The sequence below is a fragment of the Oreochromis aureus genome, linkage group 7 (assembly GCF_013358895.1).
Source record: "Oreochromis aureus strain Israel breed Guangdong linkage group 7, ZZ_aureus, whole genome shotgun sequence".
NCBI classification, from domain to species: domain Eukaryota; kingdom Metazoa; phylum Chordata; class Actinopteri; order Cichliformes; family Cichlidae; genus Oreochromis; species Oreochromis aureus.
Window position 1 is genome coordinate 34,490,279 of NC_052948.1, and position 27,298 is coordinate 34,517,576.

Genomic DNA, 27,298 nt, shown 5'->3' on the forward strand with positions numbered 1-27,298 from the left:
AATTTATCTAATTTTATATTCGCATTATGAAAATAAAACAAGCGAGTCAAAATAATTGCTGTGCTGCATTCCTTTAGCAATGGTGCTCTTCTTTTGTCTGTTGTTATAAAGCCCCAACAGACTGAGACCAGCTTATTTGAGCTTAAGCGAAGATGATCGAAAGAGAGATTTTGGTCAACAACAAATGTAAAACTGATTCACCTGGTTGGGTTCCAGCAAGGAAGAACAGATTTGATCTTCATCAGGTTTGAAAAATAACTATCTTTTTAAACAACTGCCGTCCTGTTACTGAGAAAAATAACGGCATTTTCACCAGATAATCAAAAGTGGGAGGCGGTTGGGGTGAAAGGAGAAACACATTACTAGACATGACAACGTATCATTAATTGCCAATGTCTGATGGTAAATCCAACAGATGCTGACAGAAGTCTGCATAGAAAAAAAGGGAAAATAGACATTGACTTATCAGACAGTAGAGTTAGCAAACAGCAGAGTGATGCTTACTGCACTTTAGTGATTAGACCAGTGACTCCTACACTTAATGAAGACGTCCTGATAATAAATGCTGACACGAGAAATTAAATTTGGGATTAATGGCCTTGAATGATCTTTCTCCAGAGAATTTCAGTGAACTAATATTGCCTTAGACTTCTGGTCCTCTAAATGACACAAGCGACCTGTGGATCTACTGTCCTCTGTCCCATCCTGTGGATCAACCACAGGCTTACCATTTTAATCTGTCTTAATGTTTTTACTCTGCTTTTGTTCACTTATATCAAGTGCAGTAATCAGTATAGTTTTATCCCAAGCAATGAGAAAAGAATGGCTTTTTACAAGCCTGAAGCAAGTCTCAGTTCTTCAGAGCCAATTAGCAATGCCTGCAGGCGGTTATTTTGAAGTTCCTGACTAAGTGAAATTGGAGAGCGCATCAGTTTCAGTGGTCACAAGGACATAAAACCTGCCTCTGTAGTACTGCTTGAAAACTGCCCCCAAATAAGTTTTAAAAAGCTTTTTTCCTTTCCTGTGCTCAGTTGTGGCTCAGTTCAGAGTGCCATTTTCATCAACATCTCTGGCTCCTCCCACCAGAGCTCTGAAAAAATGCAGCCCTCATTCACCTCACAGATGCAGTAAGCCACAAAAAAAGTACACCAATCTACATCTTTACTGCAATATTGAGTGGAGAGGGAGATGCCTGCCACAGGAGCTAAAACTATTGTGAATCTCTTCAGTACTGAAAGCATTGAAGGCCATGGGCGGAGGCCATATGAACTGCCCACAGTGGTAGCACTGCGGTAAAGATTAATGCGTTAACCCAGGAGAATACAGCCACACGCTAACGAGCAGGCATTGCACGGAAAAGATTCACTGTTTGCTTCTTGTGAGGCAGAGAAGTAAGCAGAGAGACAGGATGTGAGGCAGACAGTCAGTGACCAGCTGGTAATGCTCGCACAGACAGGCAGCAGTTATTCAGTCAGGTTGTCAGCACCATGTTCTCTTGTCTGTCCTCAGAGAGCTCCGTCTTCTCTTACCGGCATGTGTGAAAAACTCAATCACAGCCCCCGGCGCCCAGCTGGGCAGGGTCGCAGTAATTAAACTACATCAGTCAGCCTCACAGGAATCTGCTTTTCTCCATTTTTCCCCCCACTTCTTTTTCTCAGCTGCATCGTTCTGAGTCCTCCTCTGTGTTTTTTGTATCTTTCCTTAAAGGAATAGCTACACATTTTGAAACGTTAATTTGCTTCTGTTATTAAAAAAATGGTTCTAATGAGTCTATCAAGTACATATTCTTGTACAAAATAAACACATTTGGCAGGATATGGTAATGATTGAACTTCAGCTGCTAACGGGAGTAATACATGAGAATGTAAAAAGCTCCTTTGATGCTGGGTCAAACCAACAACTTCATCCACTTGAGGACTGTAATTCTACTACTTTGATCTCCACCAAATCTCAAAGAAAAACGCCAAGTCGTGCTTATTGTTCTTTAGTTCCTTAGACAACCCAAATGACTGATTTATTAAGGGATCAGAAAACAGTTTGGCATCTATGCTACAAGCTCATCATTACAAATGCAACACACATACAATTGAGCAGTGAGGAGTTGATGACTGAAAAAATCAACTATGTCTTCCACTTGACGCCCTGAGAATCAGCTGATTTTTATTATCCAGCATTTTTGAGCCTCCATAACTTCATAATTACAAAAGATATCCACACGAAATATCCAGCCAGCATACATTTTCTTTCACTCATTCATACCAGGGTTGCAGAGAGACATGCTGATACAATCATATCAGTCCAAGTGTGACAATCTAAACTTAAAATCTTGGTTTTGGCTTTAGAGTTGTTTTTTAAACTTTGAGCATCAATATAATGCGATATATCATAATCTCAGTGTCGAAGTTGTAACAGTTTAATGCCTGTGACTTAGAGAAGAAGACATAAACATTGGTAAAATGCACATTTTATCTTCTTGTTGTTTTGGTTCTTCCATATAGGGTTTGCCACAGAGGACTGTCTGCCCCACTGTCACCCTATCCCTAGCGTCTTCCTCTGTCACACCAACCATTTCCCACTTCACTACATTCACGAATGTTCTCTGTGTTTCCCTTCCGGACTTCATATTGAACATTCTTTGTAGCCTTGGGGAAAAAAATCTTTCCACTTTGAAAACACAAACAGAGTTTATTACACAGTGCACAAATATTCAACTCAGCCCTAGATTACAATTTTGCCTGTTTTCAATAGATCCACAAAGGCTATAGTACATAAAAAGCACTAACATGTGCATATGACACAGTGCTGGTGACGGTGTCTGCTTCATGTACCTCAGAGGCTTCGCTCTTTAATCAGAAGATGTTGAAAGTAGCTGCGGTGAAACCACAGCGATGAACAAAAGAAAAGGCTTAAAACCTCAACAGAGTTGCATATATAGATGCCAACTGTGTCACTCTGAGGAGCATTTTTCACATTACATAAGTTCTAGATCTTATATTTGGGTAAGCTCTTATGATTAACATTTAATGCAGTGTTAGGAATGTTTTCTTTAACGTCATCCATGTTCATCATTAGCCACTTCACTTTTCCATTCTTGGTTATGAACATCTGGCCATCGCCCCGTGTGGAGGGAAGTTTAAGTCACTTCTGAAAGCATGTCAATTAATCAGGATGGGAACTTCATTGTCAATAACACAGTTTCCTTTCTTTTCTTTTCTTTTTTCCTTGCATTTAGAACAAAAAATAATGGACAGCTAAATGACGCAAAGTTTCATTCTGCGGATTTTGATGGGCAGCATGAATCACTCTTATCTATTTTTTCCGCCATTGTTTCTTCAGTGTTGAAGTAGTTCCTGTGCCATTCATAATCCAATCATAAAGGCTGAATCACATCTGTATATTTGATGAACTAAACAGGAAACGAACCTTTATTGTGTTCATCTGAATTTATGCAGTTATGTAGAAATCTTCTTGTATTCTGTGCTTTTTCATGCTCATGTCCTTTTTTTTTCTTTATCAGTCTGCCCCTGCATGAACATACTTTTGTACGTCTGTCTAACAATAGGGAGGAAAGTGGCATATCGCTGTGTAAGCGACTGACAGACGATAGCATCACCTTCTGCATATCCTGTGCTGGTGTCTGGCGCCGGCATGGATATATTGTGGAAATGATAAAGTGATATTAAAACTCTTCTTTGTCAACCTGCTCCCTACCCGACCGTCTGTCTACACAATCATCAGATAGATCCTTCACAAGAAATGTGCACCCACATACACACACCTGTTTGCAACAGACCAAAGTGAAGTATTGACTGTGATTAAAAAAAAAAAAAATAGCACAGAGGGTGATTCATGTTTTCATAGGCCCTTTTATTCTGTTCCTCTCATAGACAGTAGGAAAGAGGAAGCTTCCAGGTCTGAAAAGTGTGCAACGTGCATGCTTTGTAATTCCCAGCAGGGGGCGACTCAATTAGAAAACTGCTACTGAACCTGCACTTAGATCCAGCTCAAACTTGTTACATCCAGAATCAAAACATCACGACAGTGACAGCAGAAACGGTTAGCTCGAGGGTAACACTAACCAGCTGGTGATAACACACAGGCTACATCCATCTTCTATACAGTCTATGATTTCTCCAGGTCACAGTGACGTATGCTGAATAAACAGTTCTTGCATGTGCAGATTTTGCTCAGACATTGAGTAGCACTTCCAGCCTTAAATTATTGCTGCAAAAATGTCAACTCTTGTACTTTATAAAAAGGTATAACTCTTTCGCATGCAGTCGGGGAGAAGCATCATTCTCGTACTTTAGTGGAGATGTGGACTAGTGACATGTTCTAGGTGTACCCCACTTCTCTCCTTCTGCAAACCTAAATTGGATAGGTGACTAAGAATATGAATGGATAAATGAGCATACATTTGTCCATACGCAGCTCTGTAAATGGCTGTGGAAGTTCAGATTCATGACTGTTAATACCAAAGAAAGCTAACATTAGTGTTTGGGAATCCTTGCCTTGATATTTTCTCTGCAGCTGGGTGAATGACAAGCATTTCCCTTGGAGGTTCTGGGTGTTATGAAGGAGCATTTTAGGTTTCAGAGCTTGTAGTTACCACACAGCAATGGTAGTGCTAGGTGTAGTAGGAGTCACAGAGAGGCCTGTTGTGGAGTATTTTAAACTACAAACAAATATCAAGAAACTTTTGGTTTTTGGTTAATACATAGCTTAGGGTCGACTCTGCTTTTAGATGTGTTACCAGCTGCTGTAAATCGCTCCTTGGTTGTTTCTTCATTTAAATGTTATCCTTGTTTCCCGGCTCAGACGTGGGATTTTAATCCTCTTTTGTCACAGTTAAAAACCTGATCTTATCTAGGTCTAAACACTGTTCCACCTGGGCTTCCTCTTTGATGTGTGACAGTCATTAGTGCAATGGGAGTTGACTAAAGATGATACTGACTTCAGTAAAGTGCTGAAAACTGAAGAACTAGAATGAGTTACAAGAGAAATCTGAACTGTCAGAGTCAGGATTATGTTACAGCGTGTGCACTGTATGTTTCTGTTTTTGGACTACCCCATTATATATTGTTACAGCCATTGGACCACACATAACATCTAACAACTGATCTGATATTAAATCATAATATTAGCAAATCTTACACATATATATGGCTTTTTATGCCTTTACTTATTTGGGTGGCCGTAAGGGCTTACACAATGCATTGCATCTTCTTCCACTAGATAAGGAAGAAATATTTCAGATATCTTGAAGCTTTTTAAGACAGCGAGCAAAGTGGATACTGAGGGCCACAGAAGAAACTAGTTACACCATCCAAATCTGGGCAAGATAAGGTTGTATTTTTCAACCTGGAAGCCTTTATTTTGAAATTCAAATAGGTTTATGTCAACTTTAGGCCTAGGGCGTCGCCCTGAGCATGAATGCTGTACGTTGATGTGTTAGTACAACGGAGATAAGCGGGCACACAAAGCCTGTTTATTTCTTAAGAGAAGTGCAAGTACATTTATGAATACATGCGCTGTTGTGTAGCTGTTCCTGTTGTGTGGTGTTTAGAAGCTTTTGCTACACTATTCCTACACAGTCCTCACCACTGTGTTATCTTTAACTCCTCCCTCAACTGTGAGCTCTCACTTTGTGCTTCCTTTTTTGTCACTTAAAAAAAGAAACTGAAAGATGAAATTATAGTATGATAAATAAAATGTACCACATATGAAAAAGTAAATGAAAACATTTGTGAATAGGTTCCAGGGATAGAATTTGAACAAAGCCTGTACGTAAAATGTGCTATTACTACTATGCCCTTCCTTATTTTCTGTCATATATACAACTACATTGGTGGGAGCTCATATTAAACAAGGACAAAGTTTCAAATAATGAGATCAACACATGTAAAAGTTATTCCTCTAAGCCAAAAACTCTTTAAACCAGGGGTCTCAAACTTAAATGAGCTGTGGACCACTGCTGGCACTGTCATCTCATTGGAGGGCCATTTTAGTGTTCAGGTAGTACGAAAAAAACAAACAAGAAAACACCCACAAATATTTCCAAAAAGTAGAGTTGTGTTTGTTTTTTAAAATTTCAGATATTGTATAACAAGACAAAACTGCAAACTATCTGAAGCCTTTCTGTGAACTAGCAAATAAACAAATTGGGACTCTCTTTCTGGCCAGACATGCTATAATTTTATTCCTTTTTAACAAAATAAAAATGCAGACATAAGTGTACACATTAGTTTTTGACTGCTAGTGAAAATTGTTTTCTTTACAAATAAGTCTCTCACTGAAAAAACACAGCCAATCCCTCAACGTGTTTGTGCCTTCTGCTCATATTGCTCGTAATTTTTTGCTTTTTAAAGAACTTATTTTAACATTGCACGCAACAACAAACAAATCCTCCCTAACAAAAAAAGTAACTTCATGGGCCACTTCTTCACGTCAAGTAGGGGTGACGTGGGGCACAAGAGCCCCCCGGGCTACGAGTTTGAGACCCCTGCTTTAAACCCTCGGTTTTAGAGTGTTTTGTCTACTTTTGGCTCAGTATGGCCTCAATAACAGCAGAGCTTCATAATATTATAATCTCAGGCGCACAAGAGAAGCCCCACCCACCTGTTGTTCAAAGCTTTTGGTTGCAAAGGGTAACCAATCAGGTGAAAGTTGGCCTGAATTGGCTGAGTCTGCACCAACACCCAGTATAAGGCAAACTCGAATTATTTTGAACTATGAATCATGCAAAGCTACACAGATAGAGTCCGATAATGAGAAATAGTTGTAATTTATCATAAAATGGCCCTTTTAAATGAAATAATATATTCTATACTACAGCACTAGGACGGTCACCTTTATCCCGGCAGACTGATTTCGACCCATAACGATGATATCATAAAGCATAGATTTGCCTTATTTGTTACCATGCCAACTGGTAACCAGTGAGTGATAAATGACCTTTCTTCTTGTCTGCTACTCTCTCTCTCTCACTTTCTATGTGTGTGTGTGTGTGTGTGTGTGTGTGTGTGTGTGTGTGTGTGTGTGTGTGTGTGAATGTGTGTGAGCATGTTGCACACTTACATGAAGAAGATTTCCTTTCAGTCAGTCGTGAGTATATTCTGCCTTCAACATAAAAGCTATTGCACTCTTGAGGTTTTTCAGGGTGCTCTGGGGCTCCCAACAGTACTTAACTGAGAGACTTAAAAAACACACCCATTTGGGATGTTAAAAATATTAATTATACTCAAATGTGGTTAAAAATAACTCTTTCTTATGAACAAAGCAAACGTGTGGGTTTCATTTCAAAGTTAAATGGGGCACATTGTAGTGTATCTGTCACAGAGGAAGATTTTTTGTATGGTTAGTGCTGAAAAAAAAAAGTCCCACATTGAACAACTGAATGGAAACATGTCAGAGATAGAGATAATTGCCTTTCACTCAGTATTTACTTTCATTTTTACTTGAAGTTTGCACTACTAGACTGAAACCAACCTGCCAATCTCCCCAAAATATTATATTGAACACATACACAAAGAGAAAAAAAGATGGCAACATATTCATAGGTGGATGGTAACATGCAACTGTCTGCTTCATCTTGGTGCCTGTCCTGCACTCAGTGAAAATAAAGTCTAGCAAGGTCTTTTTATAGGGTGGTTGTATTTCACAATGTAGAGCGGGTCATATACTAATTGAAATGTTGCTGGTTCAATCCCTGGCTGCTCTAATCTGTGTGCCATTGAATTCTTGGGCAAGATACTGAAGGCCAAGTTGCTCTTTGGTACTTTGGTACAAAAGCGTGCATGTGTGTGAGTGCGGCACGTTGTATAAAATGCTATTATTATGAGAACCAGTCCAAAGTGGGAAATGTAAAGGAATATCTTTGTTCACATTCACATATATGTTTTTACAGTAATTCTTATTTTCATCTTCCTCTCTCTCGCACTCACTCGTGCTCTCTCTTTAGCCTACAGCATGTGTTTCTTATGTGTCTGTTTCACTGGAGCACTTAGGTCTTTCGTTCTGTGTACAGCTTGTAATGAGGGCTGGCAGCTGTGGCTCACTAGCAAGGATGCACACACACACACATGAAAAAATTCACTAAGCTTTTCTAGAGTATATTCCTTGTAGATAAAAGTATACATTTATGTATTTCTGACTTTTAATGGGCTTATTTCTTGTCTTTGTTTGCATCTGCATACAGAATCTTGGCCACGGTGGGTTCAGACTTTGACCTGAGAACGCTACGAGCGGTGAGAGTGCTGAGACCCCTGAAGCTGGTGTCAGGAATCCCCAGTAAGTTTATATAGGTAGCATTTTATGAAGGAGTATTAGAGCAGTAAAGCTGATCTTTCAAGATTTAAGTTGTAATTGTATTTTGTGAAAAAAGTCAAAATGTGATGCCAACCGTGGCAGTTTGTCTTGATACAACAACTGTAATCTCAACATTTCAACTTTTTTCCCAAAATAGATATTTCACTTTAACCTAGAAATTTCGATTTATTCTCAAAATGATCAATAATATATATTTTTTCTTAATGTGGGCCTAATACTCTGTTGTAACCATTACATTTAGGAGTAGAGAATGATAGATGAAGTTAACGATGAATAAAACTTGAAAAAACATAATGGTTAGCCCAAGATGAATAGTTAAAATTGGTCACTTATCATAATAAACACATGTTAAATTAAGTAGTAGCTAAATGTAGTGAACGAATGGGTAACATAAAGCAAGATAACAGTTAATTAAAAGCAGTGTGATAAACGTAATGCAACCAGTAAATGCAAATGCTAAAGCAGCCGAGATCCAGTTCTTCTTGGAAAGTTGGCTTAGTTCCTGACCATTTTCTTCTTATGAATACTTAATTTTCCAAGCAAAAGCAGTTGTATGATATACAGCATGTTGTTTTTATTTAAATTTATATTTAATTTATTTCTACGTTTTATCATAAATACTTATTTTACCTACTGCAAGTAGGTTATTTTGTCATTATTTGTCAGTTTTAACTGTGACTGTAACTTTGTTACACATGTCTATGCGCCTCCCTAATTTGGAATAAAATTGAATTTATTATGTATCTGTTTTCATAGCAGACACAAGCACACATATCTGTATGTGCTTTAGTTTTTTAATATTCATGAAGTTTTCACTTTGCCTTTTAAGTTTTAAAATTCCAAAAAATAGGCAAATCCCTGCCTGTAATCATTCTCCTCCTCTCCTCTTGTCTCTCAGGCCTCCAGGTGGTGTTGAAGTCTATAATGAAAGCCATGGTTCCACTTCTTCAGATTGGTTTGCTGCTCTTCTTCGCCATTGTTATGTTTGCCATCATTGGGGTGGAGTTTTACATGGGCAAATTCCACACCACCTGCTTCAAGAACGGCACTGGTGAGAGCGACAGCTTGTCTGTGGCGTATTTGTAGGACAACACTGACTGATCAGCTTAGCTGCTGGAGCATTTTTTTTTCTCTCGTCTGTGTTCATGTATTTGTTAAATACGAGAACATATAATGCATTATTAAAGTAGGCATGCATAAATGATTATGTTGTATACGTACTCCTGCCACATGAATAGCTGCACGTTCACAGTGCTTGGAGGTGGTATGATAAACATCAATGTAGCAAACAAACCCACAGCACAATTTTTGTCAGCTATTTTTCAAATCCTGATATTGATAGATGGCATTTTCACTGTCTTCAAGTTGTGATTGATAGCTTTTGTAGTAACCCAATAGAGATATTTTGAGTTTCCATTCGATCGAGAGGCCCAATGCTAGATGGGGTTAATGAGGCTGTTACTGATTTCACCTTTCTCCTGCATCAGAAGTTTATTCTAGTGAGAAAAGCTTTTGCATTACATTTTTAAAGGTTTTATCTCAACGGATTTAATAATAATAATGGAATTTACCAATACAAGCTGCAGCGTGTCAGAATAAGTGCATTTTACCTTTCAGGAGGCCTTTGAATGCCATTGATTTTTGTATGAAACTCAGATCTTGAAAAAACAAGTGTGTGATCAATCACAATGGGGCATGAGGTCAGTGCTTTGTTTTTGTTTTGTTTTTTCTTTTTCTGAAAGACCTGCATGGTAAAGCAGTTAACGTGGAGGTATATTTCATCTTTAAACTTCAAATAGCTTCATTACCTTTTAAAAGAAATTATAACTCCGGAAAATAATTTATTTTATCAGTTAATTGTTTCAGAGGAAGTTCCCTAAGGAAAATGAATAGCTTTTATTGTGGTGCACTATCACTCAGCTCCTGTTAATTGGTAGTAAAAGTTTCTTTTAAAAAAAGTAACTGTCCTTAAATTAACTGAACATTTGTAGAATTAAATTAAAGATAGGCGTACAATTCTATAAATATGGAGATTAAAGTTTCCACCAATAAATTACTTCAGTTTTACCACATGTGAGGATTCAGGATTCAGGATTATTACACTCATTCCTAGTTTCATATTTTCATTCTAGTAGAGTGCCTTTCAACATAAGCCTCATTCATGTCATACTGGGCCTTGCTGCAGTGCCTTCTGAGACCAAACTGTCTAAGACCAAAGCGCAAACTCTGGAGCTGCAAAAATGAAGCCGATGCTGAAATGGCAAAAGCTGCAGTTCTTCTAATGGCCACTTGAGGCAGACTCCAAACATGAGTCGTGTTGAAATAAGATAAGATAACTCTTTATTGTCATTGCACAGTCATACATAGTACAATAGTACAATGAAATTGGAAAACTGTCCTACGTCGGCACTACATGTAACACAACATGACACGATACGACACATCACAACGCAACACAAACAACACAACACAGTATAATAACTTAGTAATAATAAAGAAGAATAAGTGTATTTGTATTGCACACTGTTATTATTGCACATTAATTATTATTGCACCTTGTTATAAATATAAATATAATTATTATTACTGTTTTACCGTTGTTAACGGTAAGTCCAGGTAGGTAGCCAGTCAGGTCAGCTATTTGCATTGATCAGGGCTGTTGCCCTGTTGTAAAAGCTGTCCTTGAGTCTATTTGTTCGGGACCTCAGCAGCCTGAACCTCCTGCCAGACGGCAGCAGCGTAAACACCCCGTGTCCTGGGTGTGTACAGTCAAGTAGGATGCTGCGTGCCCTCTTGAGACAGCGAGTGCTGTACAGGTCCTTCAGGGAGGGAAGAGGATGTCTAATGATTTTTTGTGCCATATTGATGACCCTCTGGAGTGCCTTTCTCTGTGCTGTGGTGCAGCTGGAGAACCATACACCGATGCAATATGTCAGTACACTTTCAATGGAGCAACGGTAGAAAACGGTCAGCAGCTCCTTCTTCAGGTCCATTTTTCTGAGGATTCTCAGAAAGTGGAGATGCTGTTGGGCCTTCTTTAAAACCGTAGAGGTGTTAGAGCTCCATTGGAGGTCTGTGTCTATGTGCACACCCAGAAACTTGAAACTGGAGACCCTTTCCACACACTCCCCGTTGATGCTGACAGGCTTCAGCTCAGACTTCCTCCTTCTGAAATCAACTACCAGTTCTTTTGTCTTGTTGGTATTGAGGTCCAGGTTGTTATCTACACACCAATCTGACAGCCTCTGAACTTCACCTCTTTTCAACTCAGATCTGGCTGCAATGTAATGCATATGCTGTTTGTACCTATGCTGTCTACCTTTAAAATAGGAACAAAAACAGAAGCTCTATGAATATTTTTCCACTATAAAGGAGCTGTTTTTTGGAGGAGTTTGTACTTTTTTGTTCTGGCTGTTTGCACCCCACAAACAGAAGGTTTTAACGACAGGTGTCTATGCTGTGGTGAAGTGTCTGAAGCAGTCTGTACTTTTGGCTTACTTTTACATATGCTGAGCAGGTATGATGCCTCATGGATGCTCCTTAATGTGAGTATCTATCAATTTAGTAGTACATATATATATATATATATATCTTCACCTGCTAATTTGTTAAGTACAAGTGATCAGCTGCTACAATGATTATGCAGAGATGGTCAATACGACCTGCTGAGGTTCACACCAAGCTTGAATGACTAGTTCTGAAGTGAACTACATTAAACTTGCTTAAAGGGGGTCCAGCCCAGTACTATCAAGGTGTACCTATTCAAGTATCTAGTAAATATAACACAAACTTAGCACTTACAAGCACTTACAAGGAAAGTGAAAACAACACATGTCTAATTATAGAATCTTTAAACAAACCTTTTTACCTGTATACATGCTTATAATTTCCAATAATATAATTGGTATCAAAAGTCCAAAGTTATTACATTTCCTCTGACCCTGAACTGGATAAGTGGAACAAGATGGATGGATGGACAGATGATAAAAAAGCTTATTCAAAATGTCACCTTGGTGACAGTAAATAAAATCTTTTTTTTTTCAAAACCTACTTTACATTTGAAAGGGGTAAGCCTCAGTTTCTAATCCTGTAAACCCTGAACCATGAAATAATTGTCAGATAATTCAAATTTTTAATACTAGTGTGTTTATTAAACCCTTTCTTTTGCCTTAAAGACCAAAAAGTTAAATATTAATTTGCATATATGAGATTAAATTTGTATACTTTAATTAATTTGTATGATTTTTGCTACATCTGACAATTTTGGGCAATTTGGTTAGAGTAGCGCTGCACATGTCCGACTGTACACGTTGTTTTTTTCAGGAAATAAATATCACACGATGATGTAGAGGTCTCAAAAACTCGCGTATTAAATATGATACACAAACAGCCAATGGACACACAATAATTTGCAGTGTTCAGGAGCTTCAGTACAAACAAACTTTTACACATCTTACCACTACACATCTTTACTGTTAGCTATTTTGCTTTTAACGCACCCTGGAAAGGCGGACAAGAGGTGCATGTTGAATATTATGTCCAAAGAAATTTGAAACACAGTCTGTAAAATGTTCGTTTCCATTGTGAAATGCTTAAGTATGAGACACCATAACCTTATGTTATGGCCCTTAAAATGAAACTAAAAGGGAAGGAGAAAAAATGTAACAGGCTCTCCTGTGTATGAGTTAGCAGAGCAGCAAAACAATTTCTGATAAATTTAAGCCAGGCTACTATTATGGGGTTGTTATTATACTACAGTGCTCTAGTAATTATAGAAAACAGTCAGGTTGACTGGCTGAAATTACCCGTTGTGTAATGCAGTGATAAAATATTATGAGAAGGATTATTTGCACATTGCTAGTGTCAGATAGAGGCTATTGTGAAGGTTATTGTTTTGGCTATTTGTAAAATATGTGTGCGTCTATATGCATAAGCATATGTGTGTGTGTGTGTGTGTGTGTGTGTGTGTGTGTGTGTGTGTGTGTGTGTGTGTGTGTGTGTGTGTGTGTGTGTGTTTTACCCCTGCTTGTAATGGTGTGAGCAGTTGTGACAGCTTGCTAATGTACAGCACATGTGTTCTTGAGTTATTTTGGTCACACGGACACAGCAGGGTTTGAGCTGTGCAGCATTGGTAACTTTCTGGATGGTTATGTTTTCTTCATTTCTTATGTGTGTGTGTGTATTAATGAGTGAGTCATAATGCTAGTTAAAGTCATAAGGACCTAGTGTATTACATGTGTTAGACCTTGACCTCAACCTCTGCATGACAGGAAAGAGGTTCATCTCTCTAAATCTGTCTTTTGATACTTTGCCTTTAGATCAGAGACCATATTGGAATGTAGTTATCGTGACAATCACCCACTGGTTTTAGACTGTGCACTCTGAAGCCTCAATATTATTGTTTTTACTGGCACCATGTTGGGTTTTTTGGAGCGACCATGAAGTGATATTTGAATGAGAGAGTGGAGTACCAAGTTACCAGCTAACATGCTTTTTTAATGCTCTAAAGTTTGGCATTCTAACATGAGAGCCTACTGGGGGCACAATGTTGCAGTGGTGAGCTCTGTTCCCAGAAGCAGGTCCTGGGTTTGAATCCTTTCTATGTGGAGTTTGCATGTTCTACCTGTGGGTTTTCTCCAAGTACTCAAGCTTCATCCCACAGACTAAAGACACGCATGTTACGTTCACTCTGTGGTCATAACTGGCCCATAGGTGTGATTGAGAGTGTGAATGGTTGTTTGTGTCTTTGTGTTAGCCCTATGACAGACTGGAGATCTGTTCAGAACGTATCCGCCGAGGACTCTTGTGACCCTGAATTGGATAAGCGGAAGAAAATGAAGGGATAAAATCTATGGGGAGTAGCTCACTTTTAAGGCCAAGTACAAGTTGCCACTAGAGGAACTGCCATTTTTGGCACATATAGGCACAAGAGAGCTGAAAAATGAAGATCAGTTTTTTTCAGACTTTTTTTGGCAAGTCCAACTTCAGAGGCTTCATATAAAAAATTCCCCGCTCGCCCCTGCGGGCAGTCTATTCTTCAAGCTCGGGTCCTCTACCAGAGGCCTGGGAGCTTGAGGGTCCTGCGCAGTATCTTAGCTGTTCCTAGGACTGCGCTCTTCTGGACAGAGATCTCCGATGTTGTTGCTGGGATCTGCTGGAGCCACTCGCGTAGTTTGGGAGTCACTGCACCTAGTGCTCCGATTACCACTGGGACCACTGTTATCTTCGATTCCCGACTGGGGTGTCTGTATCCAGTAAGGGTCCTAAAGCTAGATCCCCCATTCTAAGCGAGCCTACCCCAGACAATGAGTGAGACAGATAAATATGAAGGCATGCCGGCTCGGACGTCGCCCGGATCAACAAGGTCCACGCCAGGTGTTGAGGAACCAGGGCACCCTGACGAGAAGTGGGCTACTGGAGCAAGAAGGCATCAGTGGGCAAGAGAGAAGAATATATATATATATCTATATCTATATATATACAGTATATATATACATACATATATATATATATATGTACCCTGGTTATATACAGTATATGTGTGTGTGTGTGTATGTGTATATGTATGCATTTATATATATATATATTTATAGTTTCTGCCATCTTACTTTTTTTAAGTAACAACATGTTATTTAAGGTTATCATTTCTTACAAATTGAAGAAGTGTAGCCAGCCAAAGAAAATGAAGAACTCAGAGGGGTCCCATATCACCTGTAAACACTGAGTCCAGCTGACACGGCACCTGTCAGTGGGAAGGAAAGGACACATTTCACTGGAGTGACACCAGAGGGATGTTGGCTTTGCAATCTGGCTCTGCAAATCATCGTTAAAACTTGGCTCGACTTGTGATCAAGCCACTACGCCTCATGAAACTCTGGACGCACAAGGCATCTGTTATACTCAGAGTATTTATTCTTTATTCTTGTTTCCATCTGCTGACATGCGTGCCAGCACATCCTTTAATCAAACTCTCTGCAGCCTGTCATGCACGCCAATATTATTATTTGTCACTTTGAGAATCCCAGAAAAGATTCCATCCCTTTGTTAGACGGCTTCCACGGCAGGTTGGAAAAAATTATTTTACAGCATTCATTTCAGATATATAAAATATATAGAGCTCACCAACTCCAAATTTACAATCCGAGATGGCAGCAGCGCATGTAGTAAAACTCTAAAACATATAATCTGTGCTACTGAGTCGCTAAACAAGCTACACATAGAATACTGATGAGATTCTTTCCATGAACATGCTGCGGTGGTGTTTTCAAGCGCAACAAAAGCAGGCATTATGCTGTATTGCTAGTGATGCATGAAAGTTTCTACTTCACAAAGGAGCAAAACAAATCTTGTTTTTCCAAGCTTTTCCAGCTTACCACTGGAAAGCACTGAACTCAGGAGTTACGTTACTCCCAGCTCTGACATCCAAGGGAAACTGAATGCAGAATACGACTAAATCATGCTTATCCAGCAGGATGGTTTACAGTGTTCTGGCAGCTGATGCAATTACAGAGATGGTGCAGATTCAGAGCTTCAAGTGAAAGCACACAAATTGCAGTTTGCCTGATTTGATGATATCTGAATTCTTTCCATATAAAACCTAAACAGTTCAAGTGCATTGAAGTACTTTATTTGATTTTTTTACTGCTCTGTGTAACAACTATCTCTGTTTATATCCACAGTAAAACTGTTGTTATTGAATTGTGTTTCTTTTAGTGATCATGCAATGCACATTTGCTTAATTAATCTTCTGGCACTGCTGACACCATCATCTAAGTTTCTCTGGCTTTGCCCAGGCGCTGGTGGTGATGCAAAGAAAAGATTAGAAAATGAAATAAAAGTCCGTAAAACATCATTCACATATTTCATTACAGCTATTTTCACTCATTTCTCAACATCAATCAGCAGAGGTGGTGTTTAACCTGACTTCTCCCTACCATAAACTCTGTGTGATGGTGCAGCTCATTGTTCAGTGGATTCAGTGCTGCACCCATCATATGTGCTGCCTCCTGTTTGCTCTATCCAAGCAGCCTTATTATATAAACAACATGCTATATTTCTAATAGTGCCAATGTGTCTGAAGCCTTTTCCTGTTGCATGCTACATGTTAGAAAGGACATCAATGGAGAATGTCTTGACCTAACTTACAAGAAAGGATGCCCCAAGTTCATCTATGCCATCTTCTTTTCTGTTACGTTAAAGAAGATACAAGAAATCTATTTTACAGATGTAGGCCGAGCTATGGTGTCATCAGTATAGATGAGGAGCTTAAAGATTTGCTGCTAGTTAAGTACCTCAGCTGCAATAATAGCGTCGTTCTTTTAAAGTGAACCAAGCCAGAGAGCCAAGCAAAGCTTGTAATTCCCAAGATGATTGTTGGATTGACCTTCACCTGTCGACCCGAGCTTTGTGCAGTGATTGAAAGAATGAGGCTGCAGCTTGACTCCGAGTTACAGGTTACTAGGTCAGTGGTCCTCATTTGAGAAAATGAGTGAATGTGGGTGGAGCAGATTGTCAAGGGCGCCAGAGGCCTGTACCAGAACTGGACTCAAGTGCAGAGGCAGAATAGTTGAACTAAAGAAGTTTTATTTACAACAACACAGGGAAAAAAAGGAGAGAAAAACCTTAGCGTGGCGTTATACGCAATATAATGCTTTGTGGGTGGGCACTAGTGTGGTGGCGAAACAAAAACCTAGAAACTTGACTTGATGCACAATTCACTACAAGGCAGAGAATCTTAGGTACATTACATAGCAGTGACTGGTGGCGTAGTGCTCACGGTGCGCACTAGAGGGAGAGAGAGAGAAAAGGTGTTAGTGGGTGCATGGGTTGGGCCAGAGTTTATAGTGAATACTGAAATAGACTGGCTTACTTGGGTAGGAGGAGGCTGAGGCAGAGGTAGAGGTCCGAGTGGGTGGCAGAGGAATGTTTAGGAAGTCTGACCTGAGTTTTCCAGGCCCCTGCGTGGGGTGGTGAGGGCAGGCATGTAGTGCGGTTGGTGATACTGTAGTGTGACTGAGAATACTGAGAGGGTTTGTGTCCAGAATCCAAAAGGTGAACCTTAGTGGTGGTGTTGTGGCATAGCAGGCTGGCAGAGAAGAGAACACAAGGTAAACATACAAGGAACTTGGCACTTAGGCTACGTTCACACTGCAGGTCTTAATGCTCAATTCCGATTTTTTTGATCAAATCCGATTTTTTTGTCTGCTTGTTCACACTACACATAAAATGCGACATCAAACGCGCTCCAGTGTGAACGCTCAAAGCGGCCCGCATGCGCAAAAGAAGATGTCACACACAACTCGCTCTGTTTAGACCCAGAGCAAACAATATTGTTTGACTGATTGCCCTTAATATAAAGACTTCGGACTTTATGTTTCCAGATTTTTGCTTTAAGTTATTTTGTTATTTACATAATAATGCAAATAACCTAATAATGATCCTTTTGCTGTTTTAGAGGAGCGGTGCTTCAAAGGATAGTTGCAGATTTCTGTCAGAATCTGCAGAAAATACAGTAAAAATAAAATGTTCATATTTCTCCAACGTTGTCTTCCCAACAGTTTCACCGGATGGTAGGAAATCGTTCGCGATGTCCTATCGGGCGCTTCTCCGGCGCTGATAATTGGCGTCTGTCTTGTGTCAGTGACGTAAAAGACGGATTTAATGCGACTTGACCGTTCACACAGCAGTCGCTTTCTAAAACATCGGATACGTATTGGATTCAGTACCACATACGAAAGTGACCCAGATCGGATTTGAAAATATCGGATTTGTGCCGTTCACACTGTCATACCAAGATCGGATACGGGTCGCATAGGGGCGAAAAAATCGGATTTGATGCGCTTTCGCCTGCAGTGTGAACGTAGCCTTGGTGCTGGAGCTAAAGCCTGTTACCATCTTAGGTGGGTTGGTGAACTGGCCATAAATACCCTCCCTTGATTGCCCAGAATTAACTCCAGGTGCGCTGCCCGGGTGAGTGGATGGTAGGCCCGCAGCAAGGTAGGTACAGGAGGCAGGGATCCACACAGGCCACACCCAGCTGCTGAACGATGACTGATTAGGAGTAGATGGTTGGACTTTTTGGAAGACTGTGAAACATTTTGGAAACACTGGGATAACTCTGCTTGATTACGCACACAAGTGCAGGAACAAGTCTATGCTATATTTGTCTGGTAGATTTAAACAGGCTGGCAGAATCATTTTCCTTTCTCTCTGTATCTCTCTTTTGGCCAGATGAGAGAACAGCTGACTGGCCTTGTGGTAATGAGCCCCCAGCGAGGACCTGTCCCAGTGGGAGCGAGTGTAAAGTGTACTGGACCGGACCCAACTTTGGTATTACCAACTTCGACAACATCCTGTTCGCAGTGCTTACCGTCTTCCAATGCATCACCATGGAGGGCTGGGTGGACATCCTTTACAGCGTGAGTCTATCCACACTAAAACTTTGAACATCCACTTATTTGTTATATTATCCACAGAGATGTTATTTTTCCTCATTCTTCATCAACTTTTCCAGTTTTATTATCTCCATATTTTTATCTCTCTTTTTTTGATAATGATATCAGGATATGCATTTTGCTGATGTGAAGAGCATGAACCCTTGTTCTACTTCTATGCACTGATTACAATAGTTTTATACTGTAGATACTTGTGGCTTGACTTAATTTCTTGTTCTATTTTTGCATTGAGATAAACAATGAAAGTGCATGAATCTCATGACCTTTCCTCTAGCATTTCCCTCAGTGCAACCTTTACAGTGTTGGCCTACCACTGGAGGTTAAGGTTAGACGAGCAGAATCATGGTGTTTTTAGCTTGTTTACCTGGCAGAGCTTTAAATTTTCTGGAAAAAAAAAATTGTGCTTGGGTCTGACCTGTTTCCCCCACACTTACATGGAGCACACGTTGACACCTGGAACCACCAGGTTGTTTTTTTTGTTTAAGGTATTTCACATTGATTTATTCATAAAACTTGCAAACTTTGGACTACTTCATCTTTGACCATGCCTCTTTGTAGGCATACTGTAAACCAATTGCTCAAATGCTGAACAAGTAAACAGGGATCCGCTTCAGTGTGTCAGTGTCAGTCTAGGTTTCTGTTTGTATGGTAGTGTCGCTGTTCAGTGTTAGTGTCCCTGTGCATCCGCATCCACAGAATACGAGTAAGTCTTTTTCTTTTAAACCGAAACAGGAAAAAAGTCTTACGCTTCAACACTTGATAAAAAAGACCAGCCCCCAAACAAATCAGAAGTTAAATGACCATAAACGAAATGAGAGGAGAGCTTAAAGAAGAATGTTTTCCACTCACTGGTGTTTATCTCTGATTGGTTATGGTAAAGCAATTAGCAGTAACAAATAAGTACGTAATGGAAAAATGCATGAAAATTATCAGTCGTGTTGAAGAGATTGTTCAACCCAAAGACAGACAGAGAGCCAGAGTGCACTTGAGTGGAGTCAGAAAGTCACTTAAATTAAAAGATGCAAAGTGCTGCACATTGATGGCAGGAAAAAAATGTCTCAAAATGAGAAAAGAATAAGCGAGAGAAAACGTGAGGTATCCGACAACAACCTGACAAAGACTGAGACAGACTAAAAACAAACACAGGATGGTGGGAAGGACAGTAAGGAGTCTGTAAACTAAATCAGGCAGTAATGAGAGCAGAAAACTGGAAGGGAAAAGCCAGACAGAGGGAAACACAAGCAGGCACATTAAAAAGAAAAACACTTAGCAAAACAAGAACTGGATATACAAATAAAAAACAGGAATTTATCACTTCAGTGAGGAAACTTGCAAGTAGGGGCATAAATCCATTTTCTTTTACTTATGTGAAGTTGAATCATCATGCCAGCAGGCTAACCAGGTTATTTGAGATGCTCTTTCTTCTTTTAACGTTTTCAGTCCTGCTAAGGGATCACGAGGCACTCTTAGGTCAGACAAGATATATAATCTCACCAGTGAGTTCTGGGTCTATACTGCGGGGTGTACTCCCTTTGGGCATGCCCACAAAGAGAGACATCCCGATCATATACCCGAACCACCTCAGCTGGCTTTTCAGTGGGAAGGCGTGAGTCTAGTTTGAGCTCCCTCAGGATGTCTGGGAGTACGTGATGTGAAATAGAGTAGTGGCACTAACATTGCGGTATACGACAAATGAAAGACATAAAAATCAGAGAGGAAGCTTTTTAAATTACAGGCTGTGCTCTGCAAAGCAAGTAGAAAAATGTGATATTTTTATTGGAATACCAGTTAAAGCATAAAGATGTGATCAATGGTGGCTGGAGGGAAAGGGAAAGATAAGCAATTTGGTTGGCTCAGTGAAAAATAAAGGCTCACCCAAGACTAATTATACACATTCACAAACATCACAGAAGAAACAACAAGACTGGCTGTTTTTTCCAAAAGAAAGCGGCTGTAAATTTACTCTGTGGTTTTATTTTAGGGCATGAAGATGCCTCTTTCTCCCAAAGCCTTCTTAATTCTGTCAAACATAAATCTTAGATTTATTTTCTGTTTGTTCCAAGTTTCTTTCTTGTGATGCAAAGACAAATTTTCCACAGCTGGAGCCACCAGAGCACATTAAAGGATGAGAAGAAACAGAAGAAAAGAGGGAGCCTAAATGTCACGTAACATTCTGTGCTTGGACTCAAAACAGAGATTTCTTGTGTCTTAGACAACTGGGTCACTGGGTTAAACCCCTCCAGCCTTTTAAGTTTCTAGTACTTTTCCATTTCTATCACAGACCCAGACAGTTTTGTTATCTAAACACCAGCACCTTTTTTTTTTTTTTTTCAGTGCAGACAAAAGTGTGATAGTGCCTTATGAAAACACATGATGCTAGAATTCAAGAGAGAAGAGTCCCTAAAGGATGAGGGCTGTCCAGCCAAGCAGAATTAGGAAATGGCAACATGTCTGGGCTGTTGTGGCAATGTCCACTTTTATCCAGAGCTTCTTGTCTTTTATTATTTTAACCCAATTAAAAATTGTGAACCAAAGTATCATTTATTGCAGTAGTAGTACTTGTGGGGGGGAAAACCCACTGTAGATTTAGATGATTAAAGTTGCAGCTGCATACGCAGTAAGATGTCTTTCAATAAAGAGACATTCAGCTGCCCTGTATTGTGGTTTAATTCACAGTTCAAATTTCTTTGCATCTTAGTAATTAGCAGGGACGTTATGGTTTGGATCGGTTAGGTTATTTAAAGCAGTGTTTGAGCAGAATTACACAAAGTAATGTACAGATTTGCATTAAAAAAATCACCAGACATTAGACGTGCCCCAAATTAAAAGTAATTAGCCGTTAGTTATCCCAGTTGAACTGCAGAAGAATTCTGTATCATTAAAGATACAGAAAAGCAGGACATTATGTATCATTTTCATGCAAACCAAATTGAAACAGGAAAAATTAGGAGACTGGATTAGATCGTGTTCTCCAAAAGTATCATAAACTAATCTAGATTCACAGAGACTCATGTCAGACTGCTCTTGTTAGATATCGTCTAATTTTTGTTTCCATGAGTATTTCCCAGTTGCATGCCAGCCTGTTTTAAAAGCATGTTTCATTTCCTGCTGCATTCTTCCTTCTTACTCCTTTAAACCCCCACTGTGATGTTTTCATTGCCTTCGTTTCAAAGGCGGAGAATCTGTCTGCAAAACTGCCACAAATACTGTGACCTCACTAAATCAGAGGGAATACATAATCGCCTCGGTACTGTTGGTGTGATCCTCCTTTAAATGCATATGCAATGATTAGACAGCTGCACCTTGCAAATGCTTGAACGGGTGACAAAGTGCGACTCCAGCCTGGTGCAGCATGTGAATGGCTCATACAATATGCATCTGAAAAACAGAAGAGCGTTTGCCCTAATTATGGGTGATTAATGATGAATTCATCCATTTATTTGCTCAATAAATAAATACAGCTAAATTCTGTTACTTGCGTTTCTTTTTCCTGTTTTCCTCTGTTAATCATCCCTTGCTCTCCCTGTGTTTACATCCTTCTTTCATTCCCCCAAACACATCTCCTCTGCTTTTCCCTGCATTCTCTTCTCCCACAAGAGAGCAGCTAACTGGTACTACAGTGGGAGCCACTTACAGAGCCATCTTTCCTTCTTTTCTTCTTCTCGCTCTTCCTCAATTCACTTCAAACATCTCCTGTTGCTTTTTCTGGCTCATTATCCTAAGCATTGCAGTCGCGCACCGCTGTGATCCAAGAACGCCTTTCCTCTCAGTCGGAACGTTTTCTTTGCATTTTCAGCCTTTTACATTTCGTTCTGCTCAAAGTCATCCCTTTTTGATACACCAGTTATTTTTACTCTGACCAGTTTGTTTTGGCTTTTATCGCTGTATTTCTTGCCCACGTCTCCAACAAGAAAATTGTGTCCATGCACAAATGCAGAATGTGCATATACCTTCATTTCATCGTCTTTATGGCTAGGAATGGTCCTTTTTTTTTTTTTTTTTTTTTTTTTTTTCTTCTCTGCCATTGTGGAAATGTTTGTATGTGCATGAGCCTGATTATTGATGAGTAAATGTAGACACTCCTATATCACTTAGTGTGAAACTGAGTCACTTATTGAGATGTGGAGAAAAGGCAATGTGCTGAAGAAACTGTGTTAGAGGCTATCAACTCTGTAATTTCAAAGCAAAGGCAACTGTAAAGGTAAAAACTAACAAGACCTATACTCATCTGGCCAACCTCAGATACCTCGAATAAATAAAAAAATAAACCTGATAAAATTTGGTACATACTATAAATGTCTTCACACACTTCTGTGTGCGATGGAAATTGTTATGACAAGAAATGCAAGCTCTTAGAAGTTAGAATTTACAAAAAACCGCCGTCCCTTATTTTTTCCCCACTTCATCAGTCTTTTCTACTTATTTTTCTTTTGGGGTAGCCAATCATCTGCCTCCCTCTCACCTTATTCCTAGCATCCTCCTCTGTCACACCAACCCTCTGCATGTCCTCCTTCACTGCATCTGAATTGTCTCTGTGGTCTTTCTCTCAACATCCTCTGTGTGATGTATACACTATCCCTTCTTCTTAAAACCTCAACATCAGCTCTGCCTCCTGTCTTTTTGTAAGTGTCACCATCTTCAAACCATACATCACAGCAGGTTTTACTGCTGTCTTGTAAACTTTCCTTTTCACTCTTGCTACTTCTGTCACAAATCACCCCACTCTTCTCCATCCCTGCCTGCCCTCGCTCCTTTAACTCGCTTGTGCACTATCCATTGCTTTGGATGGTTGAGCTAAGGTATTTAAACTCCAGTCTTCACTTGCTCTCATAGAAACACATTTTCAGACACATGTGAACTGGTGCTGTCCCACAAATCATCTTGGAAAAGAAAATGGGCCCCACACAAAAAGTTATGACATAACACTGTTTAACATCAGGTGCTCAGTTGAGATCTGTGCACTTACATCCAATAATTAGTTGGCCAAACCATTCTCCTTCTCTCTTCATACCTGTGTATCTAAAGTCTGCAGTCTGCACACCAAGACCAAACAGCCATTCTGTCCATAGTGCTCCATTAACCTCCAGTAGCTGTGTGCCTGCTCAAAATTCACCTTTGCATTCAGGAGACAGAACACCTCTCGTAGTGTTGTGTTTTTCCACAATCAGTTATGTAGTTTCACATTCGGATGTCTAATTTTTACAAATATTTTATTACATAATTTAATTTTGAATATTTTGAGAACCTTGCCAGACATGCCTTTTCCTGCACACATCAGGGATGTCAATGAATAGAGACCATTTAAGCATATGATTAAGGGAGGCAGGCTAGTTTTAAAAGTGCTTTGGCTCATCTAATTGCTGTTTTGGGGTTTTATTTCACCACTCATATGCAGTATTGGGCTCAGTGGACAGTGTTTGATTTGCTATCTTTGAAAAACTTTACTTTTTTTTCTTTTTACATCTTTCTCTTTAGCCATAAAAATACTATATTAGTATTGATTTAATATTCAAAATGTGTTGGAAAGTTATACTGAGGTTAAGTTAAATAAATTTACCTCTAAAACAGTTGGGGTTTTTTTAAACTAAGAAAATATTGTCCTGTTGTCACATATAATATAAAGAGTTGAGATTAGAATACTGTCTATGATGGTATTTAGCTGTTATACTGTGGTACTCATACTTTGATCTTTTTAGTGGTTTGTTTTTTCTAGTATTGAGTATTAAGTTTCTAAGGTTTTAAAATCTAAAACCAAATTCCTCCTAAACAGGTTTTTAATTTGCATGTGCTGTTGTGGCTATATTTTCTGTTTTCATGAGGTTGCAGTGGATGCATACAGCACATAGATTCCCCTTTTGTATCCTATGATTTTATAGTAGCTCAGTGCTTATATTACTTTCTTTAAAGGCATCATCATTTTCAGTATGTATGTAATGGTATGAAATGAGCTCTGTTTCTACAGCAGTTTGTTAATGTGAACAGTATAATACCAATAGCTTTCTCATTCTAAGTTGTAAGGCAGAGCCACTGGGTAACAGTAACCTTATAAATCCACATGCTGTTCATTTATCAGATTGCTTGTAGGAATTCTGGGTTACTTTTATTTCTTTAGCTTAAATATTTCAGAGGCAGCTGACATACTGTATGTGTCTGGACAATTATTTTAGGTTACACAGTGCAAAAGTTTTCACTTTTTTTTTTTTTTTTTTTGCCTGTCCCGTTTGGTTCTTTTGCCATCAGAATTATTGTCTAAAGGCGAAGAAAGATGCCCACTGGATTTACTTTACCAAATGGACCATCCCAGCCTTGCCGTAATGGTCTATTTGATTCACCTTTTATTGTTTTTTTTTTTTTTTGTTTTTTTTTTTTTATTTTCACTTGCTAGATACGGGACAGACTTGAATGAGGAAAAGAAAGAGGGGGAAAAAACAGCGGAGAAGAGGAACGGGGATAAAGGGCAAAAAACAAAAACCAACAAAATAAGCAGACAAAAAATACATATATCGATCACCTGTTGAGAAAGAAAAAAGAAAACAAGCAGAAGAAAACGAGAGCAATAGAATAAACAACATCACGATGATATATGGGAATATAACAGTAAATACTAAATATTAAACATTATTGTGCAGCACGTAAGATCGACAGCGCACAGTGTGCTTTGAGGTAGGAGCCAAAAAGGGTGTAGTTTGTGTGTGAGCACCCGTGTGTACACCTGTGAGCATGGACGCGCTTGTTTTTTAAAAGGTTCCTTCATGTAATGATCTGCTAGAGGGTGTGGGGGGCCACTGCCCCGTCCTCCAGGGCATGAGCAGGTATGGAGGAGATCAAAACTCCAGACATCCAGAGGCCCCCAGAACACAAGAGACCAAGGAAGACCAACAGAGGGGCAGCCGCGCCACTATCCCAGAAAGAGCTGAGGAGGGTCCCAGATGAGGGGTCACTCAGCAGCCACGGAGCAGAAGCCAGGGGGGGTTGCAGTGACATGCCCGTGAGCTCCGCCGGCAGCCAGCTGTGCCAGAGTGACCGAGCCCCAGGGCACCCCACCCCCGAAGTGGCCCGAGCTAGCCCCAGGCTCCAGGCCCCGATAAGCAGCCACCAAGGAGTGAGCCGGTGTGTACCTGGACGCCCATCCCCGGACACAAAGAACTACCAACGCACCGATGTCTGAGGGCATCCGCCACCGGTAACCAACGTGGAGACAGACATAGAGAAACACTGTACACACAATCACACTCCCCAAGCGTACTCTTAGAACTGGGTCTAGGTACCCTTGCCCCTGGAGGGGGAAACTGCACCCAGACCCAGGTGGTGTTACCCTTTTCCCTGCGGTGGGGAGAAGCAGACCGCCCCGACTCCGCAGCAGTAGGGAGGCCCCACATTCCAGACCTCAGTCGGACGGCCAACTCCTCCTCCTAGCCCCCCCGCTCCAGCAGGCCGCAGAGAACGGCGGTGTGTGAAGACTCCAAACCTCCCTCCACCCGCTCATATGTAGTGTTGATGTATGTGTGTTCTAAGGTGCATTTAAAACCCAGGAGGGCATGGAGCTACCTGCCAGAGAGCAGCAGGTAAGCGCATAGCCCCTCCTGCTAGCCCTCAATGTCTACGTTTATTTAAAATTGAGAGGTGTGCAACGACCCCAGGGGTGAGGTGTACACCCTGATGGTCTTTTGGAGTCTGTGTAGCGTGCCCACCCCCAAGATCCTATATGTATGTGTTATGAGAGTGTGAGTAATGTGAATGTCTAAGTTGTGAGATAAAATTGAGGCACAGGCAGCCAGAAGGGGACAGAGGGGGGGATGCCTCCCCTGCACCCTGGTGACACACCTTTACCCCAAGGCCCTGCATGTGTGGGTGATTGTGGTGGAGCGGGAAGAGGGAGGCAGCTGGAGATGGGGAGGGAAGGAAGGGAGGGCAGTGACCCCTCCTGGGGCCAGCTCCCCCGCTGACCCCAGTAGGCACCCCCATACTCTGCAACCCGCCAGGGAAAGGGGGCCCAGGCCCATCCGGACCGGGGCCCAGTGCAGCAGAGCCCGGGACAGCCCACCCGACCCCACCAGAGAAAACTGCACCCACCCCGTCATCCACTCATCTTCCAGACTACACAAGACAATAGACGCCCAGGCTGAGATCTTCCTCCACCTCTCCTGTATCTCCCCCTCCTGCAGAGTGAGTTCCTGACGAGAGGAGAGCTCCATCCGATAGATGATTAATAACCTACCCTTTAAAAAACTTGTGACACTTTTGTCCTATTTATCCCCATTAAAGTGTCCAGTGCAATAAATTGATGATGGCTTATGTTTTCCATGCAGTCTTTTTCGACCCATATGTGGCAGTGTAACATGTAAATGTTTTTTCTTTTCAGAATGTCTCAGTGCAAGTGCAGTCTTCTGTGAGCTTCTGTTTTTTCCTACTTCCATTTCATTTTAATCAAATTTGGTTTGTTTTTGATTTTTTGCTTTTGCTAGCGCTTTTCTGTTATCTGGTGTTTTCTTAGTTTACAGAGCCTTTGACCTCTC

The 27,298-nt window shown here is 40.4% G+C and overlaps 1 protein-coding gene across 1 annotated transcript in view; it reads left to right on the top strand.

Moving 5' to 3' along the window:
• Positions 1–27,298, top strand: part of cacna1bb (calcium channel, voltage-dependent, N type, alpha 1B subunit, b) — a 207,017-nt gene that overhangs the window by 69,789 nt on the left and 109,930 nt on the right. The window contains exons 5-7 of the mRNA XM_039614707.1: positions 8,198–8,289; positions 9,227–9,379; positions 18,559–18,746. Coding sequence (XP_039470641.1) covers positions 8,198–8,289; positions 9,227–9,379; positions 18,559–18,746 — 433 coding nt within the window. The remainder of the gene's footprint in view (positions 1–8,197; positions 8,290–9,226; positions 9,380–18,558; positions 18,747–27,298) is intronic.